The sequence below is a fragment of the Helianthus annuus genome, chromosome 12 (genome assembly GCF_002127325.2).
Source record: "Helianthus annuus cultivar XRQ/B chromosome 12, HanXRQr2.0-SUNRISE, whole genome shotgun sequence".
Lineage (NCBI taxonomy): Eukaryota > Viridiplantae > Streptophyta > Magnoliopsida > Asterales > Asteraceae > Helianthus > Helianthus annuus.
In genome coordinates, this window is record NC_035444.2 from 139,557,254 (window position 1) to 139,583,454 (window position 26,201).

The window sequence follows — 26,201 nt, forward strand, 5'->3', positions numbered from 1 at the left end:
GGTGTCGGGCCTTATTCCCAATATGATGAAAAGCACGACCTTCTTTGGTAATGTTCCTCAAGCTATTAAAAGAGAAATCCTGAGCATTATGCCTTTTCAAGAGGGTGCGCTTCCAGTTCGTTACTTGGGAGTTCCTCTAATTTCATCTAAGCTCTCGTATAAGGATTGTAAGGTGCTGGTTGAGAAAATGGAAAAGAAGATTGATAACTGGACGACCAAATCTCTCTCTTTTGCAGGTAGATTACAGCTGGTTAATTCGGTCCTTTCGGCGATGCATATTTATTGGGCTACGGTATTCTTATTACCAGCTAGAATAGTTACAGAACTGGAAAAACGTATGCGTGATTTTCTATGGTCTGGCAACTACCATAAGACTGTGAAGCCAAAGGTAGCATGGAAGGTTGTTTGTCTTCCGAAGGATGAGGGTGGATTGGGTATTCGTAGTATATCGGCTGTTAACAAAGCCCTCTTATCTTCACATGTTTGGAGCATCTTATCCAATCAGAATTCTTTATGGGTGCATTGGATTCATACTTATAAGCTCAAGGGTCATAGTTTCTGGGAGATCCCTAGTAGAGGCCGAATGACATGGGGATGGAGGAAACTTCTTGCTAGTAGGAGCCTCATTCGTCCTTTCATGTGGAAATCTATTGGGAATGGTGCTGAAACAAACGCTTGGAGTGATACTTGGTGCAACATCGGTCCTCTTCGTGCTTTTATTACTCCTAGGCGTATCGCTAATGCAGGATTCAGCTTGCAGTCGTCTTTAGCTGATCTGGTGTCTAATGATGGACAGTGGAACTGGCCGACTGCTTGGTATAACCTGTTTCCAGTCTTAATTAACATAGTGGTGCCTACTTTATGTAGCAATTCCCGAGATCGGTTGGTTTTGAAAGACTTGGAAGGGAATAATCGTCCATTTTCTTCTTGGGAGGTTTGGAATAATATTCGGCATCATGAAAGTAAAGTGCAATGGGGGAATATGGTTTGGTACAAACAATGCATTCCTAGGCATGCGTTTCATATATGGCTTGTTATTCAAAACAAATTGAAGACACAGGATCGGCTCTCTGTTTGGGAAGCGGGAAGTGAAACAAATTTGAATCTTATGTGTTGCCCTTTATGCTGTTACAACAGGGATTCGAGGGACCATCTCTTCTTTGAATGCTCATTTGCTTCGCAGGTTTGGAACAATGTAAGGAGCTTCACTAATATGGAAGATGTTAATGGAGATTGGAGTGATATTATGGCTTGGATGAATCATAATTCGTCCCTTCATAAACCTGATAATGTGATTAGTAGGTTGGTAGTTGCGGTTGCAACTTACTTTATTTGGCAAGAACGCAACAACAGGCTGTTTTCTAGGAACAATCGGACGGCTATGGTTGTGTCCCAGGAGATTATTACTACTGTTCGATTGCGGCTTCTATCACTCAAGTTCAAACGGCGATTTGAAAATGGGTGCTTGGTGGATAAATGGAAGATTCCTGATAACAACTTGGAGCTTGATCCCGGCTAGTGTAGTTGTCTTTGTTTGTAGTCATTTTGTCTAGTTTTGGCTGTGTTTGTTTTGGATTCTAGTTTGTGGCCTGTGTGCCTGGTTGTGTGTGTTGGGATGTTTGTTTCTAGTGTTGGTATGCCAACGCTAGTTTGGGTGTGGTACTTCAGCCACACTTCTGTGTTTATTGTTTGATTTATAAAATTTACCGGGGTAACCCTTTACCCAAAAAAAAGTTTGAGTTTGTAGTCATTGTTGTCTGGTGTGTTCTTGGTTTGCATTTTTTGTTTCGCTTGTTTTTACTCTCGTTAGGCATGTCTTTCGAGAGAACTGAGGTGTGTTTTGCTCCTCACTTGTTTTATTGGTTTTGGTTTTGAATAAAATTTACCGGGGTAACCCTTTACCAAAAAAAAAAAGAAATTTTGAAATTTAAAAAAAAAAAATAAAAGCTAGGCCGCCAACACCCCCTTCCCATGGTCTTCCCAATGAGTTTTTGGTCCAATAACATTACATGCATCTTGCATGGTTAGTTGGACTATGATTGGTTGATCAAGGTGGCAAGTTCTCTCTCATCCCTTTTAAAATATTTTGTATGACAAAATTTAAAAGAAGAGGATCATATTTTTCTCTAAAAATTCAAGTGCAAGAACTCATAAAATTCTCTAAAATTTTCGACCAAGGTGGGTTGATCAAGAGGGAATTTCAATTGAGTTTCAAGTGTATAAATCCTAGCAACATAAGGTGTTCGTTGGAGGCTTGGGGTATGCAAGCTTGAGGTCTTCTCCTTTGAAGATTTCCATTCAAGAATATCATCTTTTTCATATCACCTTGCTCTTGGAATGGTAGTATTCTAAAACACCCTATGGTTGTATTTTGATAGCATGCATGTCATATATGGATCCGGTTATTGGGTTTTGCATTTAAAATGGTTTTAAATCTTGTAAAGTAACATGTTTTAAATATAATTTCCGCTACGTTTTAATTTTATTCGAATAAAATTACTTTGATAAACATGTGAAAAACCCAACATCATGAAGCACCCATTGACGAAAAATGAACTAGCTATTCATTTTTCACTTCTGAAAGAATATCCGTTGAGGGAAATGAATATCCTGTTGTTTACCCCTTCATTTCCATTTCTGAAGAATACCCGTTGAGGAAAATGACTCAATCCGTTCATTTTCTTTTGTGAAGAATATACGTTGAGGGAAATGAATACCCTTTTTGTTTACCCCTTCATTTCCATTTCTGAAGAATACCCGTTGAGGAAAATGACTCAATCCGTTCATTTTCGTTTCTGAAGAATATCCGTTGAGGGAAATGAATACCCTTTTTGTTTACCCCTTCATTTTCATTTCTGAAGAATACCCGTTGAGGAAAATGACTCAATCCGTTCATTTTCCTTTCAGAAGAATATCCGTTGAGGGAAATGAATACCCTTTTTGTTTACCCCTTCATTTCCATTTCTGAAGAATACCCGTTGAGGAAAATGACTCAATCCGTTCATTTTCGTTTCTGAAGAATATCCGTTGAGGGAAATGAATATCCTTTTGATTATTCCTTCATTTCACTTCGGATGAAGAACCCGTTGAGGAAAATGACTCAGTCTGTTCATTTTCGCTTCTGAAGAATATCCGTTGAGGGAAATGACAGGATTATGCCTTGCGTATCTTTGATGGGTTATTCTACGCAAATAGATAAACACCCTAGATTCCATGCAAGACAATTATTTAACACAACATCAACAGACGTCTACGAATAAATTTCGGGACGAAATTTCCTAAAGTAGGGGAGACTGTGACATCTGTGTCACTTCAATAATCAAACAAATACCAAATCAATGAAATATTGCGTTTCATACTTGGGATTTGTATAAATATGTGTATCATTTGCACATATCAATTCATGTTCGATTTCGAGCTTTAAATCGTTTTCTGGAAGGTTATACGCGAATGATGCGTAAACGTAATCAGTTTAACGCAATAAACACTCCGGAATAGTGAAATATGCTTAACATACCTTAAATAACCTTTACATAACTTAGAAATAAGTTTGGAGGGTTTGGTGTGTTGAAATCAAGTTTATTCGTTTATTTTTTATTTTTTTTGGTAAAGGGTTACCCCGGTGATTCTATTATAAACAACCGCCAAATAAGTACAAGTAGTGAGGATGAGTTCCCCACTAGTTCATATACAGGACAGGCCCCATATATGTAAGCAAAAATGTCAAAACAGCCAAAATACCACATCAACCTAGCCTACCACAATCATGAAAATGAATAACTAGTAAACAAGACAAAACAAACAATCAAAAATCTTCATCAAAATCTTATTCGTTTACAGGGACTAATTTCGACAAACTATGAAAGTATGCCGATTCGTACTGTAACGAACATTCCGGAACTTGACAATAAGTTAAACATACCATAAATATCCTTTACATTGCTTAGAAATAGGCTTTGAGGGGTTCGGTGTGCAAGAAATAAACTTTTTGGTCAAACAGGGACTAAAAGCGTCAAAAAGTGCATAAGTTTGCATTTTCTCGCATATCTTACGTTCTGAATATATCCGGACATCCAAAAATTTATGTAATCATTAAAATATTTTATTTTAGTGATTTGGATCATTTTTCGCGTCCGTTCGTGTTTCATCGTAATTAACCAAACAACGCAACCGTACGACCAAATGAACCGACATCCGAGATGATTTTTAGCATGTTTTATGTTCCCTATACTTTAACTTCATTTTAGAGCTTTGAAATGGGGTTAACAGGGCTTAAACGTGCCAAAAATGAATCGAAAACCAAGTTTTGGGCTTGCAGGGGCTAAAAGTGTAAATCTGTAAAACTTACCACGCGGGGCGCGTAAGCTGAGGCCTAATGCTACGCGGGGCGCGACAGACTTACAGCACAGAAACATTGAATCTGGACTTCCAGCCTGTTTTTGATGGTTTTAGCCACTGAATTGGGATATCATCTACTTGTTTTTGATGGTTTATCATGTCCCCTTGTATTAGAATACCATGTGCCCACTTGGATGGCCAGGATCGAAGCCCCTTTTGCAAGAAACGATCCTAACGGTTTACTGAAAACTATAAATACCCATGCCCTCATTACATTTCCTGCACCCTTGATCTGATTAATGCTCTAAGTTGAAGCCTTTGCTTCATACCTGAGTGTTATTGTGACAACTGTGCTCTTTAATCAATGAACAATGCAAAACAATGTTAATTATCAATGAAACAATGTGATTTGGTGTTATTATATGTGTTTTATGTGTGTATTTGTGTTTGGTGATTTTACAATTTGATTCGATTCGATTTCAAGCTTTAAATCGATTTCTGGAAAGTTATACGCAAACTGGCGCGTAAAGGCAGTCAGTTTAACGCGACAAACACTCCGGGATAGGGAAATAGGCTTAACATACCTTAAATAACCTTCACATAACTTAGAAATAAGTTTTGGATGGTTTGGTGTGTTGAAATCAAGTTTGTTCGATCGCAGGGACTATTTGTGTCAAACTGCAAAACTATACCGTTTTGTATAGTAACGAACATTCCGGAACTTGATCATAAGTTAAACATGTCCTAAATATCCTTTACATAGCTTGGAAATAGGCTTTGAGGTGTTTGGTGCGCAAAAATAAACTTATTGGTCATTCAGGGACTAAAAGCGTCAAAAAGTGCATAAGTTTGCATTTTCGCGCATATCTTACGTTTTCAATATATCCGGACACCCAAAAATTTATGTAATCATTAAAATATTTTATTATAGTGATTGGAATGCAAAAACGCCATTCGTCGCGCATTTAGGATCGTACACGCGTACGTTACGACTTCCGTCGTAATCAACCGAACAACGCAATCGTACGACCAAACGAGCCGACATCCGAGATATTTTTGAGCATATTTTAAGTTCCCTATAGTTTAACTTCATTTTAGAGCTTTGAAATGGGGTTAACGGGGCTTAAACGTGTCAAAGATGCATCGAAAACCAAGTTTGGGGCTTCAGGGACTAAATCTGCCATTTTTGAAACTTGCTGACCTGCAAGGTCCTTACGGACCGTATGGGGATGTGCTTACGGTCCGTAAGCAGTGCCCAGTACATTAGAAATGCAGAAACATTGAATCTGGTCATTTCCCCTTGTTCCAATGGTTTTGATCTCTGGTTTTCATGCTATGGGCTGGTTTGTGTGGAGAACAAGTCCCCCAATCATTCTCTAACATTTGTAAGGCCAAGATCATTCCTCCTTGCCAAGAAATGATCCTAACCGTTTTGCGAAAACTATAAATAGCATGACCCACATTCCATTTTCCTCACATTTGATCTGAGATTTCTCTAAGTGGTTGTAATTATTCACTACCTACCTGAGAATACTTAGAATCAACTCTATTTGAACCCTTTGTAAGTCCTCTTTCGTTCTTTTATCGCTTTCTAGCTTAAAAGTCGAACAATGTTGACTTTCAGCTTTGACCACGAGATGTTCAACGAGAAGTTCGTTTGAACTTCGCAACGTGAGCGTAATCACGATAGTTTTAGTCCCTTGTGACTATACCTCCTGATTACCACGTTGACTAGGCGTAGTGACGAGTCGTAGTTTCGGTCAAAATGCGCATTTAAGCGTATTTTGCAACCAAACTACTCTTGGTATCAAAACACTTTGTTTTGATATCAAAACCTGTTTCTAACTTAGTTAAGCATGTTTTAACATGCTTAGCTCGTCACTTTTAGTTTAGTGCTTGTTTAGAGTCGTAAGTCAAGCGGTCTAAACCACCGCTTAGACTTTCTAACTCGACCCGTTTGGTCGATGATTAGAATCCGACCAAGCATGTCTAGTGACCATAGTTGCAGAGGGAATAACCTTCCGAGGTTATACCTTTTGACCACCTAGTTTATGTAGTTGTATGATAGGTAGTTAATATGCCTTAGGTAAATTACCAAAACGCCCTTTTCATGCATAATTGGACTTTAAGCATATGTAACCTATCTTTTGTCACCTAAACTGATTATGCAACCTATTTAAACATGTTTAGGTATATAATACTTGTCATAGGACTAGTTAGACATCTTGAACGCACTTTTGCGGCCACGACACGTTAAAGTAGCGTAAGCTACCTTAATGGGTCGTATCAGGTCGAAAGCACTTAGGTTAGGTTTCAATTTAGGATGTAGGTTTTGATAAACCATATCACATGAGTCCCAACACTCATTTGGTTTACAAGACCTCATTCTGTCCGATCGCCCGATTTAGGCGTCTATTGTTTGACTAGTGATTCGTTTATTAGGTGCTGCTTGAGTTTCCTTGGTTTGATTGAGCTTGTTGTGTTCTTTAAATTGAGGATACTTTGCACTTCAATGTGAGTACATAGTTCCCCTATTTTACTGTTTTTGATTGTTTTGGGGTGATCCATATGTATTAAAACGATTTCGAGGTTAAAACGATGGTTTCAAAAACGATATAAATGGTTTATATTAAACTAATAACGATTTCGACAAAGTGAATGAAACTTGTTGGTTTTTTTTTTGGGTAAGGGTTACCCCGATGAATTTTATAAATGAACCAATAAGAACAAAGGTGTGTCAAAGCAACACACCAACTAGGCTTGGCATACCAAGCCTAGGAAAACCAACAAAACAACCAAACATCCAAAACAACCACACAAACATATCCAGTACTAGACACAACCACGGCCAACAATACGACCGAAAACAAACTCTAAACTAAACAACTACTATCCCGGATCAGGATTGTTCCTGTCATTGATCTTCCAGATGCTGAAAATCCTTCTCCTAGCCGATTCCAGCCGAAACTTGAATCCCATCAGTCTTAAACGAACTGAGCTTTTAATCCTCTCCGCAACTTGTATCTCGGTCAAATGAGATGAGCTGAAGAGCCGACTATTCCGCTCTTGCCAAACATAATAGGAAGCCGTAGCAATTACCAACTTACAAACGATATCATCCACTTTCTTAGACTTGGCTGATTGATCAATCCAACCCATTAAGGAGTTCCATGTATTGCCAACACTATCTAAATTCACCATGCTCTTCACATCTGTCCAAACTTTAGTCGCAAATGCACATTGAAAGAACAAGTGATCTCGACTATCTCTTCCCTTTTTACACAACGGGCAGCACATAAGGTTAAGGTTTGTGGCACTCCCAGCTTCCCAAACCGCTAAACGATCCTGAGTCTTCAGTTTGTTCTTAATAACCAGCCACATATGAAAAGAGTGCCGAGGAACACATTGAGCAAACCAAACCATATGAGCCCAGTTCGCAATATTATCCCTGTTTCGAATCGTGTTCCATACTTGAGCTGCTTCAAAGTCACCAACATTACCTTCCAAATCTTTCCAAACCAAACGATCAATATCATTTCCAACCAACTGGGGCGGTTGAATAGTTATTAAAACCGGAAACAAATCAAACCAAGCTTGGGGCCACCTCCAATTCCCATCCGCATCAATTACATCCGCAACTGTCAAATTCAAATCAAACCCTGCATTTGCTATAGCACCAGGAGTAATAAATGAGCGCAAAGGACTTACATGGCACCAGTTATCACTCCAAACATTAGCTTGCAAACCACTCTTGAGCAAATACCAGATGAAGGGTCTCATAATACCCCGAATGGATAAAATTTTCCTCCATCCCCAACTCATACTACCCCGACAAGGAATCTCCCAAAAATTCCTCCCCTTAAGCTTATAGTCATGGATCCATTGCACCCAAATAGAGTCTCGTTTACTTATAATGCTCCAAACATGTTTGGCCATAAGCGATTGATTCACATCCGAAATGGATTTAATACCCAACCCCCCTCTTCCTTAGGTAAACAAACATCTTTCCAGGCAACTTTAGCACGAATTTTACCCTCCGAACCCGCGTTCCACAAAAATCTACGAATTCTTTTTTCTAGCTCATTGATAACACGAGTGGGGATAATGAAAACAGAGGCCCAATATATATGCAAAGAAGAAAGAACCGAATTAATCAGTTGAAGACGACCCGCAAATGATAGAGTCTTCGTCATCCAATTAACAATCTTCTTATCCATACGCTCAATAAGCACTTTGCAATCTTTAAAGCTAAGTCTGGAAGAAATGAGCGGGACCCCCAAGTAACGAACCGGTAACTCACCCTCCTGAAACGGCATGATATCCAGAATTTCCTGTTTAATCAACTGGGGAACATTGCAGAAGAAAACTGTACTTTTCGCATGACTAGGAACCAAACCAGAGATATTAGTAAACGTTTCAAGAGCCTGCTTAACCTTTTTAACCGAGATAACATCACCATGCACAAAGATAAAAAGGTCATCAGCAAACGACACATTAATTATTTTTTGCTTGGCACAATTAGCGTGATATTTGTATGGAAAACTAGCAGCCTGTTGAAGCAAAAGAGAAAGAACCTCCATGATTAAAGTAAATAAGTAAGGAGACATTGGGTCTCCCTGCCGAAGCCCTCGTTTGCCCCTAAAATATCCATGGAGATTACCATTAATGCTCAACGAGTACGAGACTGTAGTAACACATGTCATAATCCAGCCAACCATTTTATGATGGAGCCCAAATCGATTCAACACCTCTTCGAGAAACGACCAATTAACCGTGTCATAGGCTTTCTGGATATCAATCTTGAAAGCACACCTAGCCGGACCCCTATTGAGGTGGTAATTATGCATTAGCTCTTGTGTAAGTAAAATATTATCAGAAATGTTTCGCCCTGGCACAAAGGCCGATTGATTAATGCTAACAAGAGTTCCCAAACTACCTTTTAAACGATCCGTGATAATTTTGCTTATGCATTTATAAATCACATTACAGCAAGAGATCGGCCTGTAATCTAGGACTGAATCAGGAACTTCTTTTTTCGGAATCAATGCAAGAATAGTGTGATTAACCTGATTTAGAATCTTTCCATTTTCAAAAAATTGCAACACCGCATCGGTAACCTCGTTGCCCACAATCTCCCACGCATGTTTAAAGAAGGCCGAGGTATACCCATCAGGCCCCGGGGCCTTATCCTCTCCAATACTGAACATGGCATTTTTGACTTCCTGACGAGAGACTTGAGCAACCATTTGATCCGCAACCTCCCTACTCAACACATTAACAAAGAGATTATCCATGTTAACAGTTTCAACCGTACCATCGAACCCTAAAAAATCCTTATAGTGCGCGAGTAAAGCATCAGCAACATTATCCCCTTCATGACGCACTCCCAACCGGTCCGTAATACTACATATTTTAGTACGAGCATTTCTGGCTTTCACAGAGTTGTGAAAAAACCGAGAATTAGAGTCTCCCGCACACAGCCATGTTACCTTAGATTTCTGCTTTAAAAAACACTCTTCGTCATATGCCGCTGATTGAAAATCTTGAAGACATTGAGTCTCCAATTGTCGAAGCTGAACATCCAACGGGTTTTGATCAATTCGGCTCTGAATATCATCCAAAGATTTCCTCAACTCATTTACCCTAGCATGTAAATTACCTTGGTTGAATAGAATCTTCCTCAACATAGGCTTCAAATTCCTCATTTTCTTCACAACAGAAAGCATAGAGATACCTTCAACTGTTTTAACCCATTCACTTTTAACAACCTCCTTAAATTCAGGTTTCATAACAATGAAGTTCGGAAATTTAAAAGGTCTCGGCTGATTTCCACTAGATGCCACGGGTCTTAAAATGCACGGGGTATGGTCAGAAACTCTAAATGGATGAAACAAAGCAAAAGCATCCGGAAAATGATCAATAAAAGAAATATTACCCATAATTCGATCAATCTTTTTGAGAATACCCACCCCACTTTTCGGCTTTTGACTCCAAGTATATTGCAGCCCATGAGCTTTAACATCAAACAAATCAGCTTTTTGAATACAATCATTAAATTCACGCATACCAATAGACAACTTGGATGATCCGAACAAAGAGTCTTCCATATTGAGAGCCGAATTAAAATCTCCCATCACCACCCACGGCTTATCATGACAGAAAGCCCTATGCTTACATAAATCCTCCCAAAGGCGTCTTCGATCCTGATACTTATTTTCAGCATAAACAAACGAGCAAAAAAGGAGCTTTTTGCTATCTTTAAAAATAACCTGAACATGCATAAGTTGGTCTGATTGAAACAGGACCATAACATCAAAAACATTTGGATTCCAACCAAGAACAATCCTTGTACCCCGTGAGCATAAACCCCCATTGGACGTCCAGCACCAATTACGAAAAACATACTTACATACTTTAGCCAACTTAGAGACATCAACATGAGATTCTAGAATAGCACACATATCTAGCTTATTTTCAGCAACAATAGAACGAACCTCACTTTGTTTCAGGGGCCGGTTCAAGCCCCTAACATTCCAAGACATTATGCTACCCATTTAAACCATTCAGACCGGGAGTGCTTGCCCCCTCAGAATTAGTATGCTGGTTATTAGTCATAAACCGTGCCATCTCAGTCGGAGTAACCTCCTTTACCTCGTCATCTGCCTTCGTAGACCGATTAGTCTCCACATGCAACCTAGTGTCTTTGTCAACATCTCCGGACTCCTCTCCATTACCATCCACTCCCGCTAATACATCAAAAGAATTTCCTGTTTTGATATGACTAGACCCCCCGCTATTATTTTGCTTCGTACCTGAAGTAAACGAGGTTAGTAAAAAACATAATGATGAATTCCAGGAGACCGTTTTGAGAACCAAGAAACCGTTTACTCATGGTGTGAATGTAAAGAATCAAAAGCCTAAGGTTACGTATAGACCGGTGGTAAAACCAAAGTCAAGTCAGGGTAACGGAGGCTCGACTATTGAAACGTCAAACCCTTTTGATGTGTTAAATAAGGAGAGTAGTAATATGGATGATGATACGGGGGACGGAAACAACACACGAGCTAGAGTACAATCTAAAGGTAAGAACCAGATCAATGATGAGGAGATGATCACCGATGACACTGATGTCGACAATCTTCTGGCGGATATTCCTAAATATATGGAAAATAAGAACGCAAACAATTCTGAGGGTGCAAGCACACCCGGTTCAATGGGTGTTTAATGGGTAGTATCGCTTCTTGGAACATAAGGGGGTTGAACCGCTCCCTCAAACAGAAGGAGGTTCGTCAAATAGTTGTGGATAATCATGTTCAAGTTTGTGCCATTATGGAGACCCATGTTGATACGTTAAATGTTCCTAAGGTCTGCCAGAAAGTGTTTAGCTCGTGGATGTGGAACTCAAATGCTAGTTGCTGTTTAAAAGGGACCCGGATCATGATTGGATGGGATCCGAACACGGCTGATGTTATGGTCCTCTCGCAAACGGACCAGGTGATTCATACTCAAATAATGTTTAAACTTGATAGAAAATCCTTATTTTGCTCGTTTGTTTATGCGGACAACAATTATAGAAACCGAAGGGATTTATGGAACAATTTGTGTACTCATAGCTCTTTCATGAACGACAAGCCATGGGTAATTATGGGTGATTTTAATGCTTCTCTTTCCCATGAGGATTCGAGTTCTGGCTCATCTAGTTATAGTATTGGAACCCGTGAATTTAGAGAGTGTGTCAACTCTATTGATGTGTTCGATGTTAATAGCACGGGGGTTCATTACACATGGTCGAACAACCAACACAGGGGGGGTATTATCTTCAAAAAACTGGACCGAATTATGGGCAATATCAATCTGGTTGCTGAGTTTCCAAACGCGGGAGCTTATTTCCACCCGTTTCGGGTTTCTGACCATGCTCCTTGCATTTTAAAATTACCAAATGTTGCAAGAGAAAAACCAAGGCCTTTTAAATTTGTTAATCTAATTGCTGAAAAGCATGGGTTTTTAGAAGCTATTAAGCAGATCTGGGGGAAAAAGATTACAGGTTTTCGAATGTATCAGGTTGTGGTGAAGCTGAAACTTCTTAAAACTCCATTACGGAAGCTTTTTTGTCAACAAGGGAATTTGCATGAAAATGTAAAGAAAGCGAGGAGGGACCTTGATGAATGCCAGCTTGTTATGGATCAGGATCCGGCTAATGTGGAGGTTCTAGCGAAGCATAGTATCCTTCTTAAAAATTATAAAGAGGCCATTCATGACGAAGCAGCGTTTTTACAACAAAAAGCGAAAGTGGATTGGTTAACACTTGGGGACTCTAACACCACATATTTTCATAATGTTGTGAAAGCCAAAAATCATCGAAGCCGAATATTGTTAATTCGCGATGCGGACGGGATCCAACATGAAGGGGGGGCTGCGGCGATTGCTTTGGTAAACCATTACTCGAATTTTTTCGGGAGTGTGGGTCACGTTGTGTGCAGGCCGAATATGAACTTATTCAGAAATAAGTTAACGATAATGAAAGCAAATAATATGGTCCGTGCAGTAACTGAAGATGAAATAAAGGATGCTATGTTCTCAATTGCTGGAAATAAGGCTCCTGGTCCAGACGGGTATACATCGGTCTTTTTTAAAAAGGCGTGGGATGTTGTTGGAAAGGATGTATGTTTAGCGATTCAGGAATTTTTTCAGAATGGAAAGCTTTTAAATCAGCTAAACCATACGGTAATCGCCCTCATTCCGAAAGTGACGACTCCAGATTCAGTAACGGATTATAGGCCTATATCGTGCTGCAACACCCTCTACAAGTGCATAAGTAAGATTATCACTACTCGTATAAAAGAGGGACTGGGAGATATTGTTCATATAAATCAGTCAGCTTTCATTCCGGGTAGGAAGATCTCAGATAATATCCTCCTGACCCAGGAATTAATGCATAATTATCATCACAATCATGGTCCCCCGAGATGCGCTTTTAAAGTTGACATTCAGAAAGCATATGATACAGTTGATTGGGATTTCCTAGAACATATTTTACATGGCTTTGGGTTTCACAAAAAGATGATAAAGTGGGTTATGGCGTGTGTAACATCGGCCACCTTTTCGTTATCTATTAATGGTAATTTGTGTGGTTATTTTAAGGGGAAGCGAGGGTTACGGCAGGGGGATCCTATGTCTCCTTATCTTTTTACGCTAGTTATGGAGGTCCTTACGTTAATCCTTCAAAAGAGAGTTGATGATACTGCCGAGTTTAAATTTCACCATAAATGTGAAGAGCAAAGGATTATTAACTTATGTTTCGCAGATGACTTATTTTTATTTGCTCGTGGTGATCCTCTTTCAGCAGGTGTTATCCTAGACTCGTTGAACCTTTTCAAGAATATGTCAGGATTAGTTCCTAGCATGACGAAAAGCACTGTCTTTTTTGGAAGTGTTCCGAATTATGTGAAAGAGCAAATCCGAAACATTATGCAATTTGATGAAGGTACTCTTCCGGTCAGGTATTTGGGCGTTCCCCTCATCTCTTCCAGATTGACGTATTCTGACTGTAAGAAACTTGTTGATAATTTGGAGTCTCGTATCACGGATTGGAAAGCAAAAAGTTTGTCTTTCGCGGGTCGTCTCCAGCTTATTAGATCAGTATTATCGTCTATGCATGTTTATTGGTCCTCAGTGTTCATTTTACCAAAAAGAATTATTAAAGATCTTGAAGATAAAATGCGACGGTTTCTTTGGGCCCAAGGGAATAACATAAAGGGAAAGGCTAAAGTTAAATGGAGCCGGGTGTGTTTGCCTAAGGAGGAAGGCGGTTTGGGTATCCGGAAGATTGCTGACATGAATAATGCGCTAATGGTTGCTCATATTTGGAGCCTCTTAACGCATAGGGAATCCCTATGGGTTAAATGGGTCCATTCGTATCGTATCCGGGAGAGAAGCTTTTGGGAGTTGCCGGTTAGAAATAACATCTCGTGGGGCTGGCGGAAAATACTACAAATGAGGACGCTTATACGACGCCACATTTGGAGTAAGTTGGGTAATGGAAGCAATACTCGAGCATGGTTCGATATATGGGATGCCGTATGTCCGCTAAATCTCTTTATAACACCGAGAATGATAGCGAATGCGGGATTTGATATGGGGGCAAAGGTCGACGATTTGTTCCAAAATGGCGAGTGGGCTTGGCCGAACATATGGGTTAGCAGGTTTCCGATTTTGCACCAAATGTCTAATGTAACGTTAATGTCTAATACGCAAGATAGGATCATGTGGCGATCTAGAGATGGGGAAGATATGGAGTTTAGCACGTATGGAGTGTGGAACGATATTCGGCAAAGACAAGAGAAGGTAAGCTGGGAGAATATTGTATGGTTTCCGCAGGCTATTCCTAGACACGCGTTTCTCATGTGGCTCTTAGTATGCAGAAAATTGAAAACACAGGATATTATGCGGAAATGGCGATCGACGGGTAATGCTAACTATAATCTGTTGTGTTGTTCGTTATGTACCGCGGGGCCGGATTCCCATGAGCATCTGTTTTTTGAGTGTGAATATGCATCTCAAATATGGTACGGAGTTCGGAAGAAAGCGGGAATGCAAACAATAGGGGACAAATGGGAGGAAATTATGGAATATCTTCAGCATCACGCGAAGTCAAAACGGGCCCATCACATCATTGGGAAGTTAGTGGTGGCGGCGTCGGCGTATTTCATTTGGCAAGAGCGGAATAATAGATTGTTCTCGTCAAAGAAGAGGAATGCAACGCAGCTGAAAGAGGTGATCTTTATGACCATTAGAATGAAACTACACACAATGAAGTTTAAAAGAACAAATTACATTGCCCAAGTGTTGAACGAATGGAGGCTTCCTCGTGAGTTACTGATGGATCAAGATGAATGTGGCTGATTATGGATCGATTGGGTTGGAGGAGCCGGGTGGGTTCGGGTTTTTGTCTAGTTGACGTGTTTGCTGTATTTGCTTTGTTTTTTATTCGTATGTTGTGTTGTGTATACTCTAGTAATGGCATGTCATTCTAGAGAATTGAGGTGTTCTCTATACCTCACTTGTTTTTTTGGTTGGTGAATGAAATTTAACCGGGGTAACCCTTTACCCAAAAAAAAAAAGTACTCGCACCCGATTTATTTGGTTTTGGCTTGTAGACAAACTTTTGTTTCTGTTTTTTCTGCCCAAACCCAAACCTGGCAACCTTTCTTTTATCCGTGACAAACCCTTCCTCATCCACCATTACTTGCTTTTGGCTAACATTGACATTCTTAGGACAGTTTTGATCATTATGACCAAAAATGCAACACGTAGTACAATGATGCGGTTTCCATTCATACTCAAGTTTAACTTTTTCCATGATAAAACCATCCTCTTCCAGCTTCGGTATAGCAACAACTATCTGATCCTTAAGAATATTATCTGCACTAACCTCAATCAAGGCTCTAGCAAAGCTGCTCCTACCCCAACTATCCGCACACATGTCCGCTGTGTAGCTATCCAGCATTTTTGGAGTTCCAACTTTCGACGCCAATAAACTCAATCCATCATCCGTATAGATAGAAATAGGAACATTATGCAGCTTAACCCATATCGGAACCGACTTAATTCCTTCTTTTTTCAAGCTAACCGAAGGAGACCAAATGTTAAGAAAGATAGGGACTTTACGAATCAGCCAAGGCCCTCCCTCAAGAGCTTTATTCATACCTTCCTTTGTATCAAACTTAAAGAAGAAAAATCCTTCAGCGTTCATCATAACTTTAGCCAACCCAAACTTTTCCCAAACATTTTTAACATAGTACTCCACAACAGGAAATGGCAACCTGTTCCCCAGAAAATAGCCAAATAGCACGTTCTCAAACCTGTCTTTAACCGTTTTAACTACCTCCTTCGGAATAACAATGTCAGCTTCCTGATGAGTCTCTGTTGTATCCAGCTTCCTAAAGTTAACTTCACGATTAGACTTAGAGTTCATCATCACCTTCTTAGCATAAGATACCTGGTTCTCCTGGTTTCCTTGTTGTTTATCAGCATAAATGTTCTCAACCGGAACCGTTATTTTCTCCAATTCATCCAGGACATTAATAACCCGAGGCTCAGTCCGATCATTCACAACCACTCCACGTCTCGGTGCCATTGTTTTGCCATCAATATTCAGAATTTTACTCCCCAAACTCTTCAGAACAGTTGACGGCTTCCCATACACATCACGGTAATCAGCATTCAAAGATGGTGGTTTCCCATAAATTTCATTAATATCAGGCGGTTCAGAATTCATCTTCGTAGGAGCTAATCACATGCAGACGTAAAAAGTAGCTAAATAGGATAGAGAACAAACCCTAATCAGCCTCCAAAGGAAATCCCAAGCGAATCAAGAAACCCTAATCCGCCAATAACCAAGAACTTGACAAGGAAACAATAGTAGCTAGATGGAAACCCTAATCCGCCACCAAAACAGAACCTAGCAACGAATCTCAAATCAAGAACAACCCAAAACGACTTGGCCGCAAACCCTAGCAGCAAAAAACGAAAAGAAAAAATCCTAAACCTGATTTCAAAAGATTAGGAATCACGGTAGAAGTCTAGAAACCTTACTCAAAAGGATCGACAACACCACAATTGCTAACCCAGATCAATCAAGAATAAGATCAGAATGAACAAGAAGCTAGGGTTTCTCAGAATCGCCAGAGTCGCCCAGAGCCAGTACCTCGTTTCCTCTTCAGCAGTCTTTGGCAGTGGGGGGGGTGGAGGTTGATCACAAGCGTTCACAGCTCTTCTGGGTGCCATGTTCTGACAGAACATAACACAATGAGGTTAGACATTTGTTTGATATCGTCATTCGAGACAGTAGTAGTATATATATACAAGCATATACCACATAAGTGACATCAAGCAATTATTACTCTAGCAGAGTATTTAGTAGGCTGGGGGAGGGGTGTTCACGTTTGACCTTTTCTTGCACTGAGGGAAGCTATACGTGACAAGACTTGCTGTGGTTTCTGTGCACTTAATTTCATAATTATATATGCATCCATAATTACGTAACTCCTTGCACAGTCCGCACAGTTCGTTTCATCCTCGTATCACTTCCTTTAGATAGGCCATTGTTTTCAGGTAAAGTCACGTATTCTACTTCTAGTATACGTATATATCAATTATCACACATAATTGCAAATAATTCTTAATCACAGATAAGTGCTATTCCTGTGCACCCTAAGTCTCGTAGCGTCTTTTCTTGACTCTTGTAAATAGTTTCAGGTAGTGGATGTCGCGGAAAGTTTTATGCAATGAAAACTTTTTGAAATTTTTTTTTCGTGAAAGGATCCTAAGGATTGTAGTCTAGACTCGAGAAGGAATCCTGGTTCACTACAATCGCAGCTCTGATACCAATCTGTCACACCACTTTCTAAGGCGGAAGCATGAGGTGTGATCATGAAAGGTTTTCATTTCATACGATTGGTAAACATACTACATGCTCATAAAAATAACTTCAAACACCATTACATAACAGAAAACATAATTAAGTGTTTACATCACGAAACAACATATTGTCTGAAAGTTTACAACTTTATTTAAGACAAACATAAACGGCATCCATGAGCATGAGTAAGACCGCGCGCTCATCCACCTTAGTTACCTAAAATACATGTGAGTTTTGGAAAAACGTCAACATAATGTTGGTGTGAATTCATGCGGTTTTGTAATGAACGTTGGCATACTTTGTATGAAAACATGGTATGTATTTCATAAAAATCAAGTAATTCTGGATCTCATGTAAGTCAAGTATATCTATATCTTGTACAACACAAGTAATCTTGTATGTATTAGGGTTGTTAATGGGTTGCAAGGCCATTAACATGTGACACGACATAGGAAAGAACCAAACCTTAGGCATTTTCTATTTGGCATATTCTGAGACACAAAAGCACTCCTTGGTACTTGTTCTCACCAAGAGTGAGGCTGCCTGACACCCGTTAGATCTAACCTTTTCTTCTGCGGTCTAGGTATATTGTTGATTAATGGTGCTTATGGTACCCTATTCGTGACACGATTTCTCGTATCATGTATGATTTCTCGCATCATTTCTTGGTACTAGTTTTCACCAAGATTGCTTCTTGTTTTTGTACACATCATACCATTTTGTAAACATTGAAATATTTGTAACATGTATTTCACCCCCGAAGTTATAAAACTGAAAACAGTTAAAAGAAAAGGGGGAGCATGAACTCACAACTTTGCGTTCCTGCGTCGTGAACTTCACAAGATTTGCTTTATCTAGCGTCGTGACCTAAACGTGTTTTATTAACGTTAATCACTAGACTTGTATCACACAAGTACAAGTCACCATGTTTTGTATATGTTTTCTTGTGTTAAAAATAATTCATATTTTTAACTATGTATCTTACTTATATTATTTTCTCGAAAATAAATATAAGTATCTTGTATTTTGCACTTTGCACCCGAATTATGTATCTTTGTTCAAAACTTCATTTTATGTTCATAACTTGTCCAAGTTATTTATTCTATCAAATAATATATTTTCATAAATATATTTTCTTGTATTTGTCTAAGTATGTTGTATGTGTATTTGTTTGTATTTTCACTTCTTACGAGTATTTAGTGTATTTTCAAGCCCTAATACACTATTACATGTAATACATACTACATACTTAGCACAATATTTTGTGATCAATAAATATATATATTTTTCTAAAAAATATACATACTTAACATCAATTTTATTCTTGAAGAAATCATCATTTCTTAACACAAAAATTAGGGAAACCTTGGTAAACATTTTTAGATACATTTTTAGGGAATAAGTTTCTCAAAACTTATATTTTTCTAAGTGTCAAAATTTATAAAATTTTTGACATAGTTTCCCCTAAAAATGGAGGTTTCCCATGTTTTCAACACATGTGTTTATTTTCTTTTTAAATCATCACAAACAATCATCAACAACAAACACTAACTTCTTCATATGAAACATCATGGTGAACTTGTCTCTTGTTAAAAATGTGTAGTCTTTTAGATCTACACTTTGCATATTATGATCTTTCTAAAAACAAGTGTTCTTTTGTATTTTAAACAAACTTTTTTTTCAGTTTTAGTTTCAAAAATTAGTTCTACACACACTTTATTACTTCGAGATTACAAGTTTATGTGTAAAAATTCCTATTTCAAGTTCACATTATGCTTCATGTGTTCACCCTCAAGTTTAACCATGGATCCTTCAAGATCCATGCTTAAACTTGGTAGATCCTAGCTTTAACGGAGTAATCATAAACACAAGATATAACATGAACAACTTCATTACATACACTAAAAATTCATGTAATCACTTATTTTCTTCATGAATATGTTAGATCTTGTTTTTAATACTAGAAGTTAAGTTGTTTAGATGGTGAAACTTGCACATAACATAATCATGACATAAATTAGTGATCAAGAAGCTTACTACTAGCTCTAATGGCTAGGGAAGTGGCACAAAAATGATGAAGATGAACAAGGAAGAAAGTGAGTGGTTAAAAGCTCCACAAGGTGGTCTTTCAAGTTCTAGCACCATACATCTTCATAAATGGCCTTCATACACCTCCTAGTGAGCTTGGATTGTTAGAAAGTGAAGTGAAAATGGTGGGTTGTGTGTGTGTAGGTTGAGCCGAGAGTTGGAGGGGGAGTAGGAGGTTGAAGATGAAGTGAATGAATGAATGGTAGGTTATTTAAGATTATTCCATATCTTTTAAATGGCATATTACTAGCATATTCTCTTACACAAGATCTAGTAAAATCCAATAAAATCTAATAAAATCAAGTGAGATTTAATAAAATCCCCATGTGGGGCCCATAGGGGCCGGATTTGGTGAAGGGGGGGTGTAAAATGTAATTTTTGAGAAGTTGAAGGTTTATGATGCAAACTAGAAGGTTTTTTTTTTTTTTTTTTTTTTGGGTAAAGGGTTACCCCGGTGAATCTATTAAAAATGCAACCGCAAATAAGTACAAGTAGTGAGGATGTGTTCCACACTAGTTCATATACAGGACATGCCCCATATATGTAGAACAAATAAAAACCAAAAACCTATGACACCCCATTACCTAGTCTACTATACATCATGACACGACATCTAGTAGACAAAATAATGCAAAACACACAAACACAAATCAACCACCATCATCAAATATAAAGAAGCCGCAAAACAGCAACCCCTTCAGACGAAAAGCAGACAACCTATCCATTAAATAACTTGGAAGAAGAGGTGCTTGCCCCTGCTTTCGAAGAGGAAGAGGAAAGATGAATACCCGAAGTCATAAATTTACTCGTTTCATTGTAGATTTCCTCCACCACTTCCTCATCCGATTCCTCCCTGTCACTTGACCGATTCTTCTCCACTCGACCCACAGTAGTACCTCCCTGATTACCATTATCGTCCTTTAGAACATCAAACGGGTTAGATGTTGACACCGGATTCTGAACCGGACTCTTTGATGACGCTTTCGGTTTAGGGTTGACAACTGGCCTGTAAACTACCTTTGGCTTCTGGTTTTTCATATGAAGCCCTTGATTATTTGGTTTCTTCTTTTTGGCTCCTACCACCTGAAAATCATCCTTATCCTTCTTCTCAGTATCCCCATTCGAATTTTCCTGCGGGTTCTGAGGACACGAGTGATCCTCATGACCGAAGACACAACAAGAAGAACATCTTAACGGCTCCCAATCATACTCAATTTTAACCTCCACCTTCGAGTGACTAAGACCATCCAAGGAAGGAATTGCTACCGTAACACTCTTCTTTAACTCAACTCCTGCCTGGACCTCAATAAGAGCTCTAGCATAGCTGCTTCTTCCCCAAGATTCCGCACACATTGTAGCCGTATACGAATCTAACATTATAGGTACCCCAATCTTAGAAGCAAGTAAACTGAGCCCATCCTCAGTAAATGCCGCTAACGGCACATCATGCATCTTGACCCAAACTGGAATCGCTTTTAAATCCTCTTTTACCAACTTGATAGAGGCTGACCATTCTTTCAAAATAATTGGAACGTTTCTAATCATCCACGGCCCATCCTCTAACATTTGATCCATCCCTTCTTTCGTTGTGAACTTAAAAAAGAAGAACCCATGAGCATTCATCATAATTCTTGACAATCCATACTTTGCCCAATTGTTCTTTGCAAAGAAATCAACAACAGGAAAAGCCAGCCGTTTACCCAGAAAATAACCATACAAGGTATTCGCATACCTGTCAGAGACTTGTTTAACTGAAGATAGAGGAATGACAACATCAGCTCCATCAACAGTTAGTATAAGTGTGTTTAGGTGTTTTTATGATTTTTAAGATGTTCTAGCATCAATACTAGTTTAATATCATAAAAACATTACTTCTAGTCAAATTTTGATGTCCCAGTTATTGTCCGGTTGTTCGGTTCGTTACGGTTCGTTAAAGTGCTGAATTGCGCAGTTTCGCTAGGTATAAAGCACTTCTTGTGGCAGGTTTTATTCCCAACACTTTGTAAGTTATTTTGGACAATATAACACAAATTCTACATGATATTGATGTGTTAAAAAGCTGATTATAGCTGATTTATGTAGATTTCTGCATTTAAAGTGCATTTCGGGTACTTTTTAGTGCGTATTTTAGCTTTCGGAAGGCCTATATGTTAACCCTTGTATGTACTCTTGGGTTTTAATGTATTCTTGTCATTGGGCCTACACATAGGCTCCAATTTTATTGTCTAACTGCTTTCTACAGAATTGTTGACACAATGTGTCTTACCTGTGAGTTTACTAGTATTTCTGACGCAACGCTGTTCATTAATGCATAAGGTAATTCTTGTAGTATAAAACGTGCATGAATTCACTTGTTTAGTATGTAATTAGACAATGTTGACATTTAAGCACATAATTGCAGTCGTTAAATAATAATTAAAGTGTACGGAAATTACCGGTTTTGTGCCAGTTGTCACACAAAGGGAATCTTCGAAGGGGGTGAAGGTGCCGTCAAGTGGTGGGAGAGGATGAGAATAGGGCTGTAAATGAGTCGAGCCAAGTCGAGCCAGGGTGGGGTCGAGCTCAAGCTCGAAATTAAACTAGGAGCCTAAACCCGGCTTGAGCTTTACGTCGGGTTAATCGAGCCTAAGGACGAGCCAACGAGCCGAGCCATGAGACGAGCCGAGCTTAGCTCGAGCTGGGCTTGGTTACATAGTGAGCCAGCTTGGTTCATGTCATCTCAAATTGAGTTTTTTTAGCTAGTTTTTCTCGAGCGAGCTACGAGTCGCGAGCTTTATGAACAGCCCTAGATGAGAATGTTTAGAGAATGTTTAGGGTTTTTATGCTGAGTTTGTGTTTTGATGGTTATAAGGATTACACACAAACCCTTGTGTGTTATGCGAACATGAGGCCATTTGGGCCTGGCCTTAGGCTTCGTGACAGTGAACCAAGTCATGATTGATGAGGGGTTTAGGCCGAGGTCTAGTATCAACGAGAGGAAGAAGTATGCGGCCGGGTTCCATTGCGCAACCATGGTTTTATTATACATACGTACATATATACTCACAACCTATTCACATAATACATAACATGTAACATGATATAACATAACATTCCGTTGCAACAATCATATTAGTTAGTCACATAACCACATAGTGTTCATATTAGTTCCAACAACTATAAAGAGGTTCCGAAATACGAGATGTCACAGACGCGTTAAAGTAGCGTAAGCTACCTAAACGAGTTGTAGTGGGTCGTAAGCACTTAGGATAGGTTTCGATTTAGTATGTAGGCTTTGTTAAACCATATCACATGAGTTCCAATACTCATTTGGTTTACGAAACCTCATCCTATCCGATCTTCCGATTTAGGTCCGGTTTATTAACATAGTTACCTATATTAGGTGCCGTTTGATTCCGTGATCCCTCTAGCTTTGCTTGGTTGTTATTAAAGACTTCTAAGCATCCTCAAGTGAGTACATAGTCCCCTCTTTTACTGTTTTCAAAAGTTTTGGGGTGAAACACATGTGCCTACTTGTTACTTTCGTGCTTTTCATGCTTTTATATCATAAACTTGCTATGTTCATTAGTACGCATATAGTACATGATTTCATTATGTTTTTCTATGTATGTTCACTTTTTTTTTTTTGGGTAAAGGGTTACCCCGGTGATTCTATATATTCACAAACACATAAAAACAAGTAGTATGGAGAGTCCATACTAGTTCTAACATGGGACAACCCCCCATGAAAGTAAACCAGAAAGAACCAGAAAACAAGCACGCAAACAAAACCACTAGACAAACATCTAGGCTAAAAAACTTAGACACCTATCAATACAGTCTAGCCCGCGTCTTCTAGCATCCCATCCTCATGAATATCCCACACCTCTAGAAAGCGTCTAATTTTATCCATTCTTTTGTACTTAGCTCCCATAAGTTTGTATCGAACAGTCTGAAGAATCAAGGAGGTAATAGTATCCGGAGGTCTTGTTTGATTTTTAAACAGTCTAGCATTACGCTCTTGCCAAATGAAGTACGCTGAAGCTGCAACTGTGAGACGGCTAGAGTAATTGAAAACCGATTTAGACGCTCCTCTCGCTAAGAGCCAATTTATCACATCAGTCCACTTCGGTTCAACAGTGGCCATATTCACCTTATCCCTAACTGAGAGCCAAATCTGAGTCGAGAACTTACATTCGAAAAACAGATGCTCGAGAGAGTCATTATTTTCGAAACACAATAAACAGCACATCATGTTCATATTCTTTCTTCTCGACAGATCCCATTGAAGAATTTTATCCTGAGTCAAGAGTTTCCTACGCATGATAAGCCACATAAGGAAAGCATGCCGAGGAATGCATTGAGAAAACCAAACCACTTTCCCCCATTCTACTTCCGTCTCCCTGGCACGGATAGAATCCCACACGCACGCAGACGAATACTCAAACGATTTATCCCCATCCTTCCAAAGAAGACGGTCTCTACGGTTCGGAGTAAGCCGTATGGTATCAAGCTGAATCAATACCGGAAATAAATCTCTCCAAGCCGCAGGCCACTTCCACGAGCCATCCGCCCAGACATTACTGACCGAATCCTGAAGGGAAAACCCAGCTGCATGAATAATACGAGGAGATATGAATCTGGCTAAAGGGCCGCACTCACACCAACGGTTTGTTCATTTAACTTCCCTGGCTTGCGAGATTCAGAATGGTTGTTTTACGAATCGTGTGGCATCCAGAGTCAGCTACATTTAGATAGCATCCATAATTGTGTTAATTCAACTTCTGTAACATCACTTATCAGAAGGGCTCACAATGGGTGGTGTCCGGATTCTGTTTCATCCATACTCGATTTAATTTGGAACATTCAACTTCCCTGGCTTGCGAGGTTCAAAATGGTTGTTTTACGAATCGTATAGCATCTAGAGTCAGCTACATTCAGATAGCATCCATACTTGGTTGAATTCGGCTTCTGTAACATCACTAATCAGAAGGTCTCACAATGGGTGGTATCCGGATTCTGTTTCATCCAGACTCGGTTTAATTTGGATCATTCAACTTCCCTGGCTTGCAAGATTCAGAATGGTTGTTTTACGAATCCTATAGCATCCAGAGTCAGCTACATTCAGATAGCATCCATACTTGGTTGAATTCGGATTCTGTAACACCACTAATCTGAAGGACTCACAATGAGTGGTATTCGGATTCTATTTCATCCAGACTTAGTTTAATTTGGATCATTTAAGTTCCCTGGCTTGCGAGATTCAGAATGGTTGTTTTACGAATCGTGTAGCATCCAGAGTCAGCTACATTTAGATAGCATCCATACTTGTGCTAGATCGGCTTCTGTAACATCACTAATCAGAAGGGCTCACAATGGGTGGTATTCGGATTCTGTTTCATCCAGACTCGATTTAATTTGGATCATTTAACTTCCCTGGCTTGCGAGATTCAAAATGGCTGTTTTACGAATCGTGTAGCATCTAGAGTCAGCTACATTCAGATAGCATCCATACTTGGGTTAATTAGGCTTCTGTAACATCACTAATCAGATGGACTCACAATGGGTGGTATCCGGATTCTGTTTCATCCAAACTCGGTTTAATTTGGATCATTCAACTTCCCTGGCTTGCGAGATTCAGAATGGTTGTTTTACGAATCCTATAGCATCCAGAGTCAGCTACATTCAGATAGCATCCATACTTGGTTGAATTCGGATTTTGTAACACCAATAATCTGAAGGACTCACAATGAGTGGTATTCGGATTCTGTTTCATCCAGACTTAGTTTAATTTGGATCATTTAACTTCCCTGGCTTGCGAGACTCAGAATGGTTGTTTTACGAATCGTGTAGCATCCAGAGTCAGCTGCATTTAGATAGCATCCATACTTGTGCTAGATCGGCTTCTGTAACATCACTAATCAGAAGGGCTCACAATGGGTGGTATCCGGATTCTGTTTCATCCAGACTCGATTTAATTTGGATCATTTAACTTCCCTGGCTTGCGAGATTCAAAATGGTTGTTTTACGAATCGTGTAGCAGCCAGAGTCAGCTACATTCAGATAGCATCCATACTTGGGTTAATTTGGCTTCTGTAACATCACTAATCAGATGGACTCACAATGGGTGGTATCCGGATTCTGCTTCATCCAGACTCGGTTTAATTTGGATCATTCAACTTCCCTGGCTTGCGAGATTCAGAATGGTTGTTTTAGGAATCCTATATCATCCAGAGTCAGCTACATTCAGATAGCATCCATACTTGGTTGAATTCGGATTCTGTAACACCACTAATCTGAAGGACTCACAATGAGTGGTATTCGGATTCTGTTTCATCCAGACTTAGTTTAATTTGGATCATTCAACTTCCCTGGC

General features: G+C 39.3%; 2 protein-coding genes across 2 annotated transcripts; both read right to left on the minus strand.

Annotated features, from left to right (window-relative positions):
• Positions 1–7,227: 7,227 nt before the first annotated feature.
• Positions 7,228–8,118, minus strand: LOC110893403. The gene has a single exon (XM_022140513.1). The coding sequence runs from the start codon at positions 8,116–8,118 to the stop codon at positions 7,228–7,230; it is 891 nt and encodes a 296-aa protein (XP_021996205.1).
• A 12,445-nt stretch (positions 8,119–20,563) lies between these two features.
• On the minus strand, positions 20,564–21,469 carry LOC118485121. The gene has a single exon (XM_035981374.1). The coding sequence runs from the start codon at positions 21,467–21,469 to the stop codon at positions 20,564–20,566; it is 906 nt and encodes a 301-aa protein (XP_035837267.1).
• Between the last annotated feature and the right edge of the window lie 4,732 nt (positions 21,470–26,201).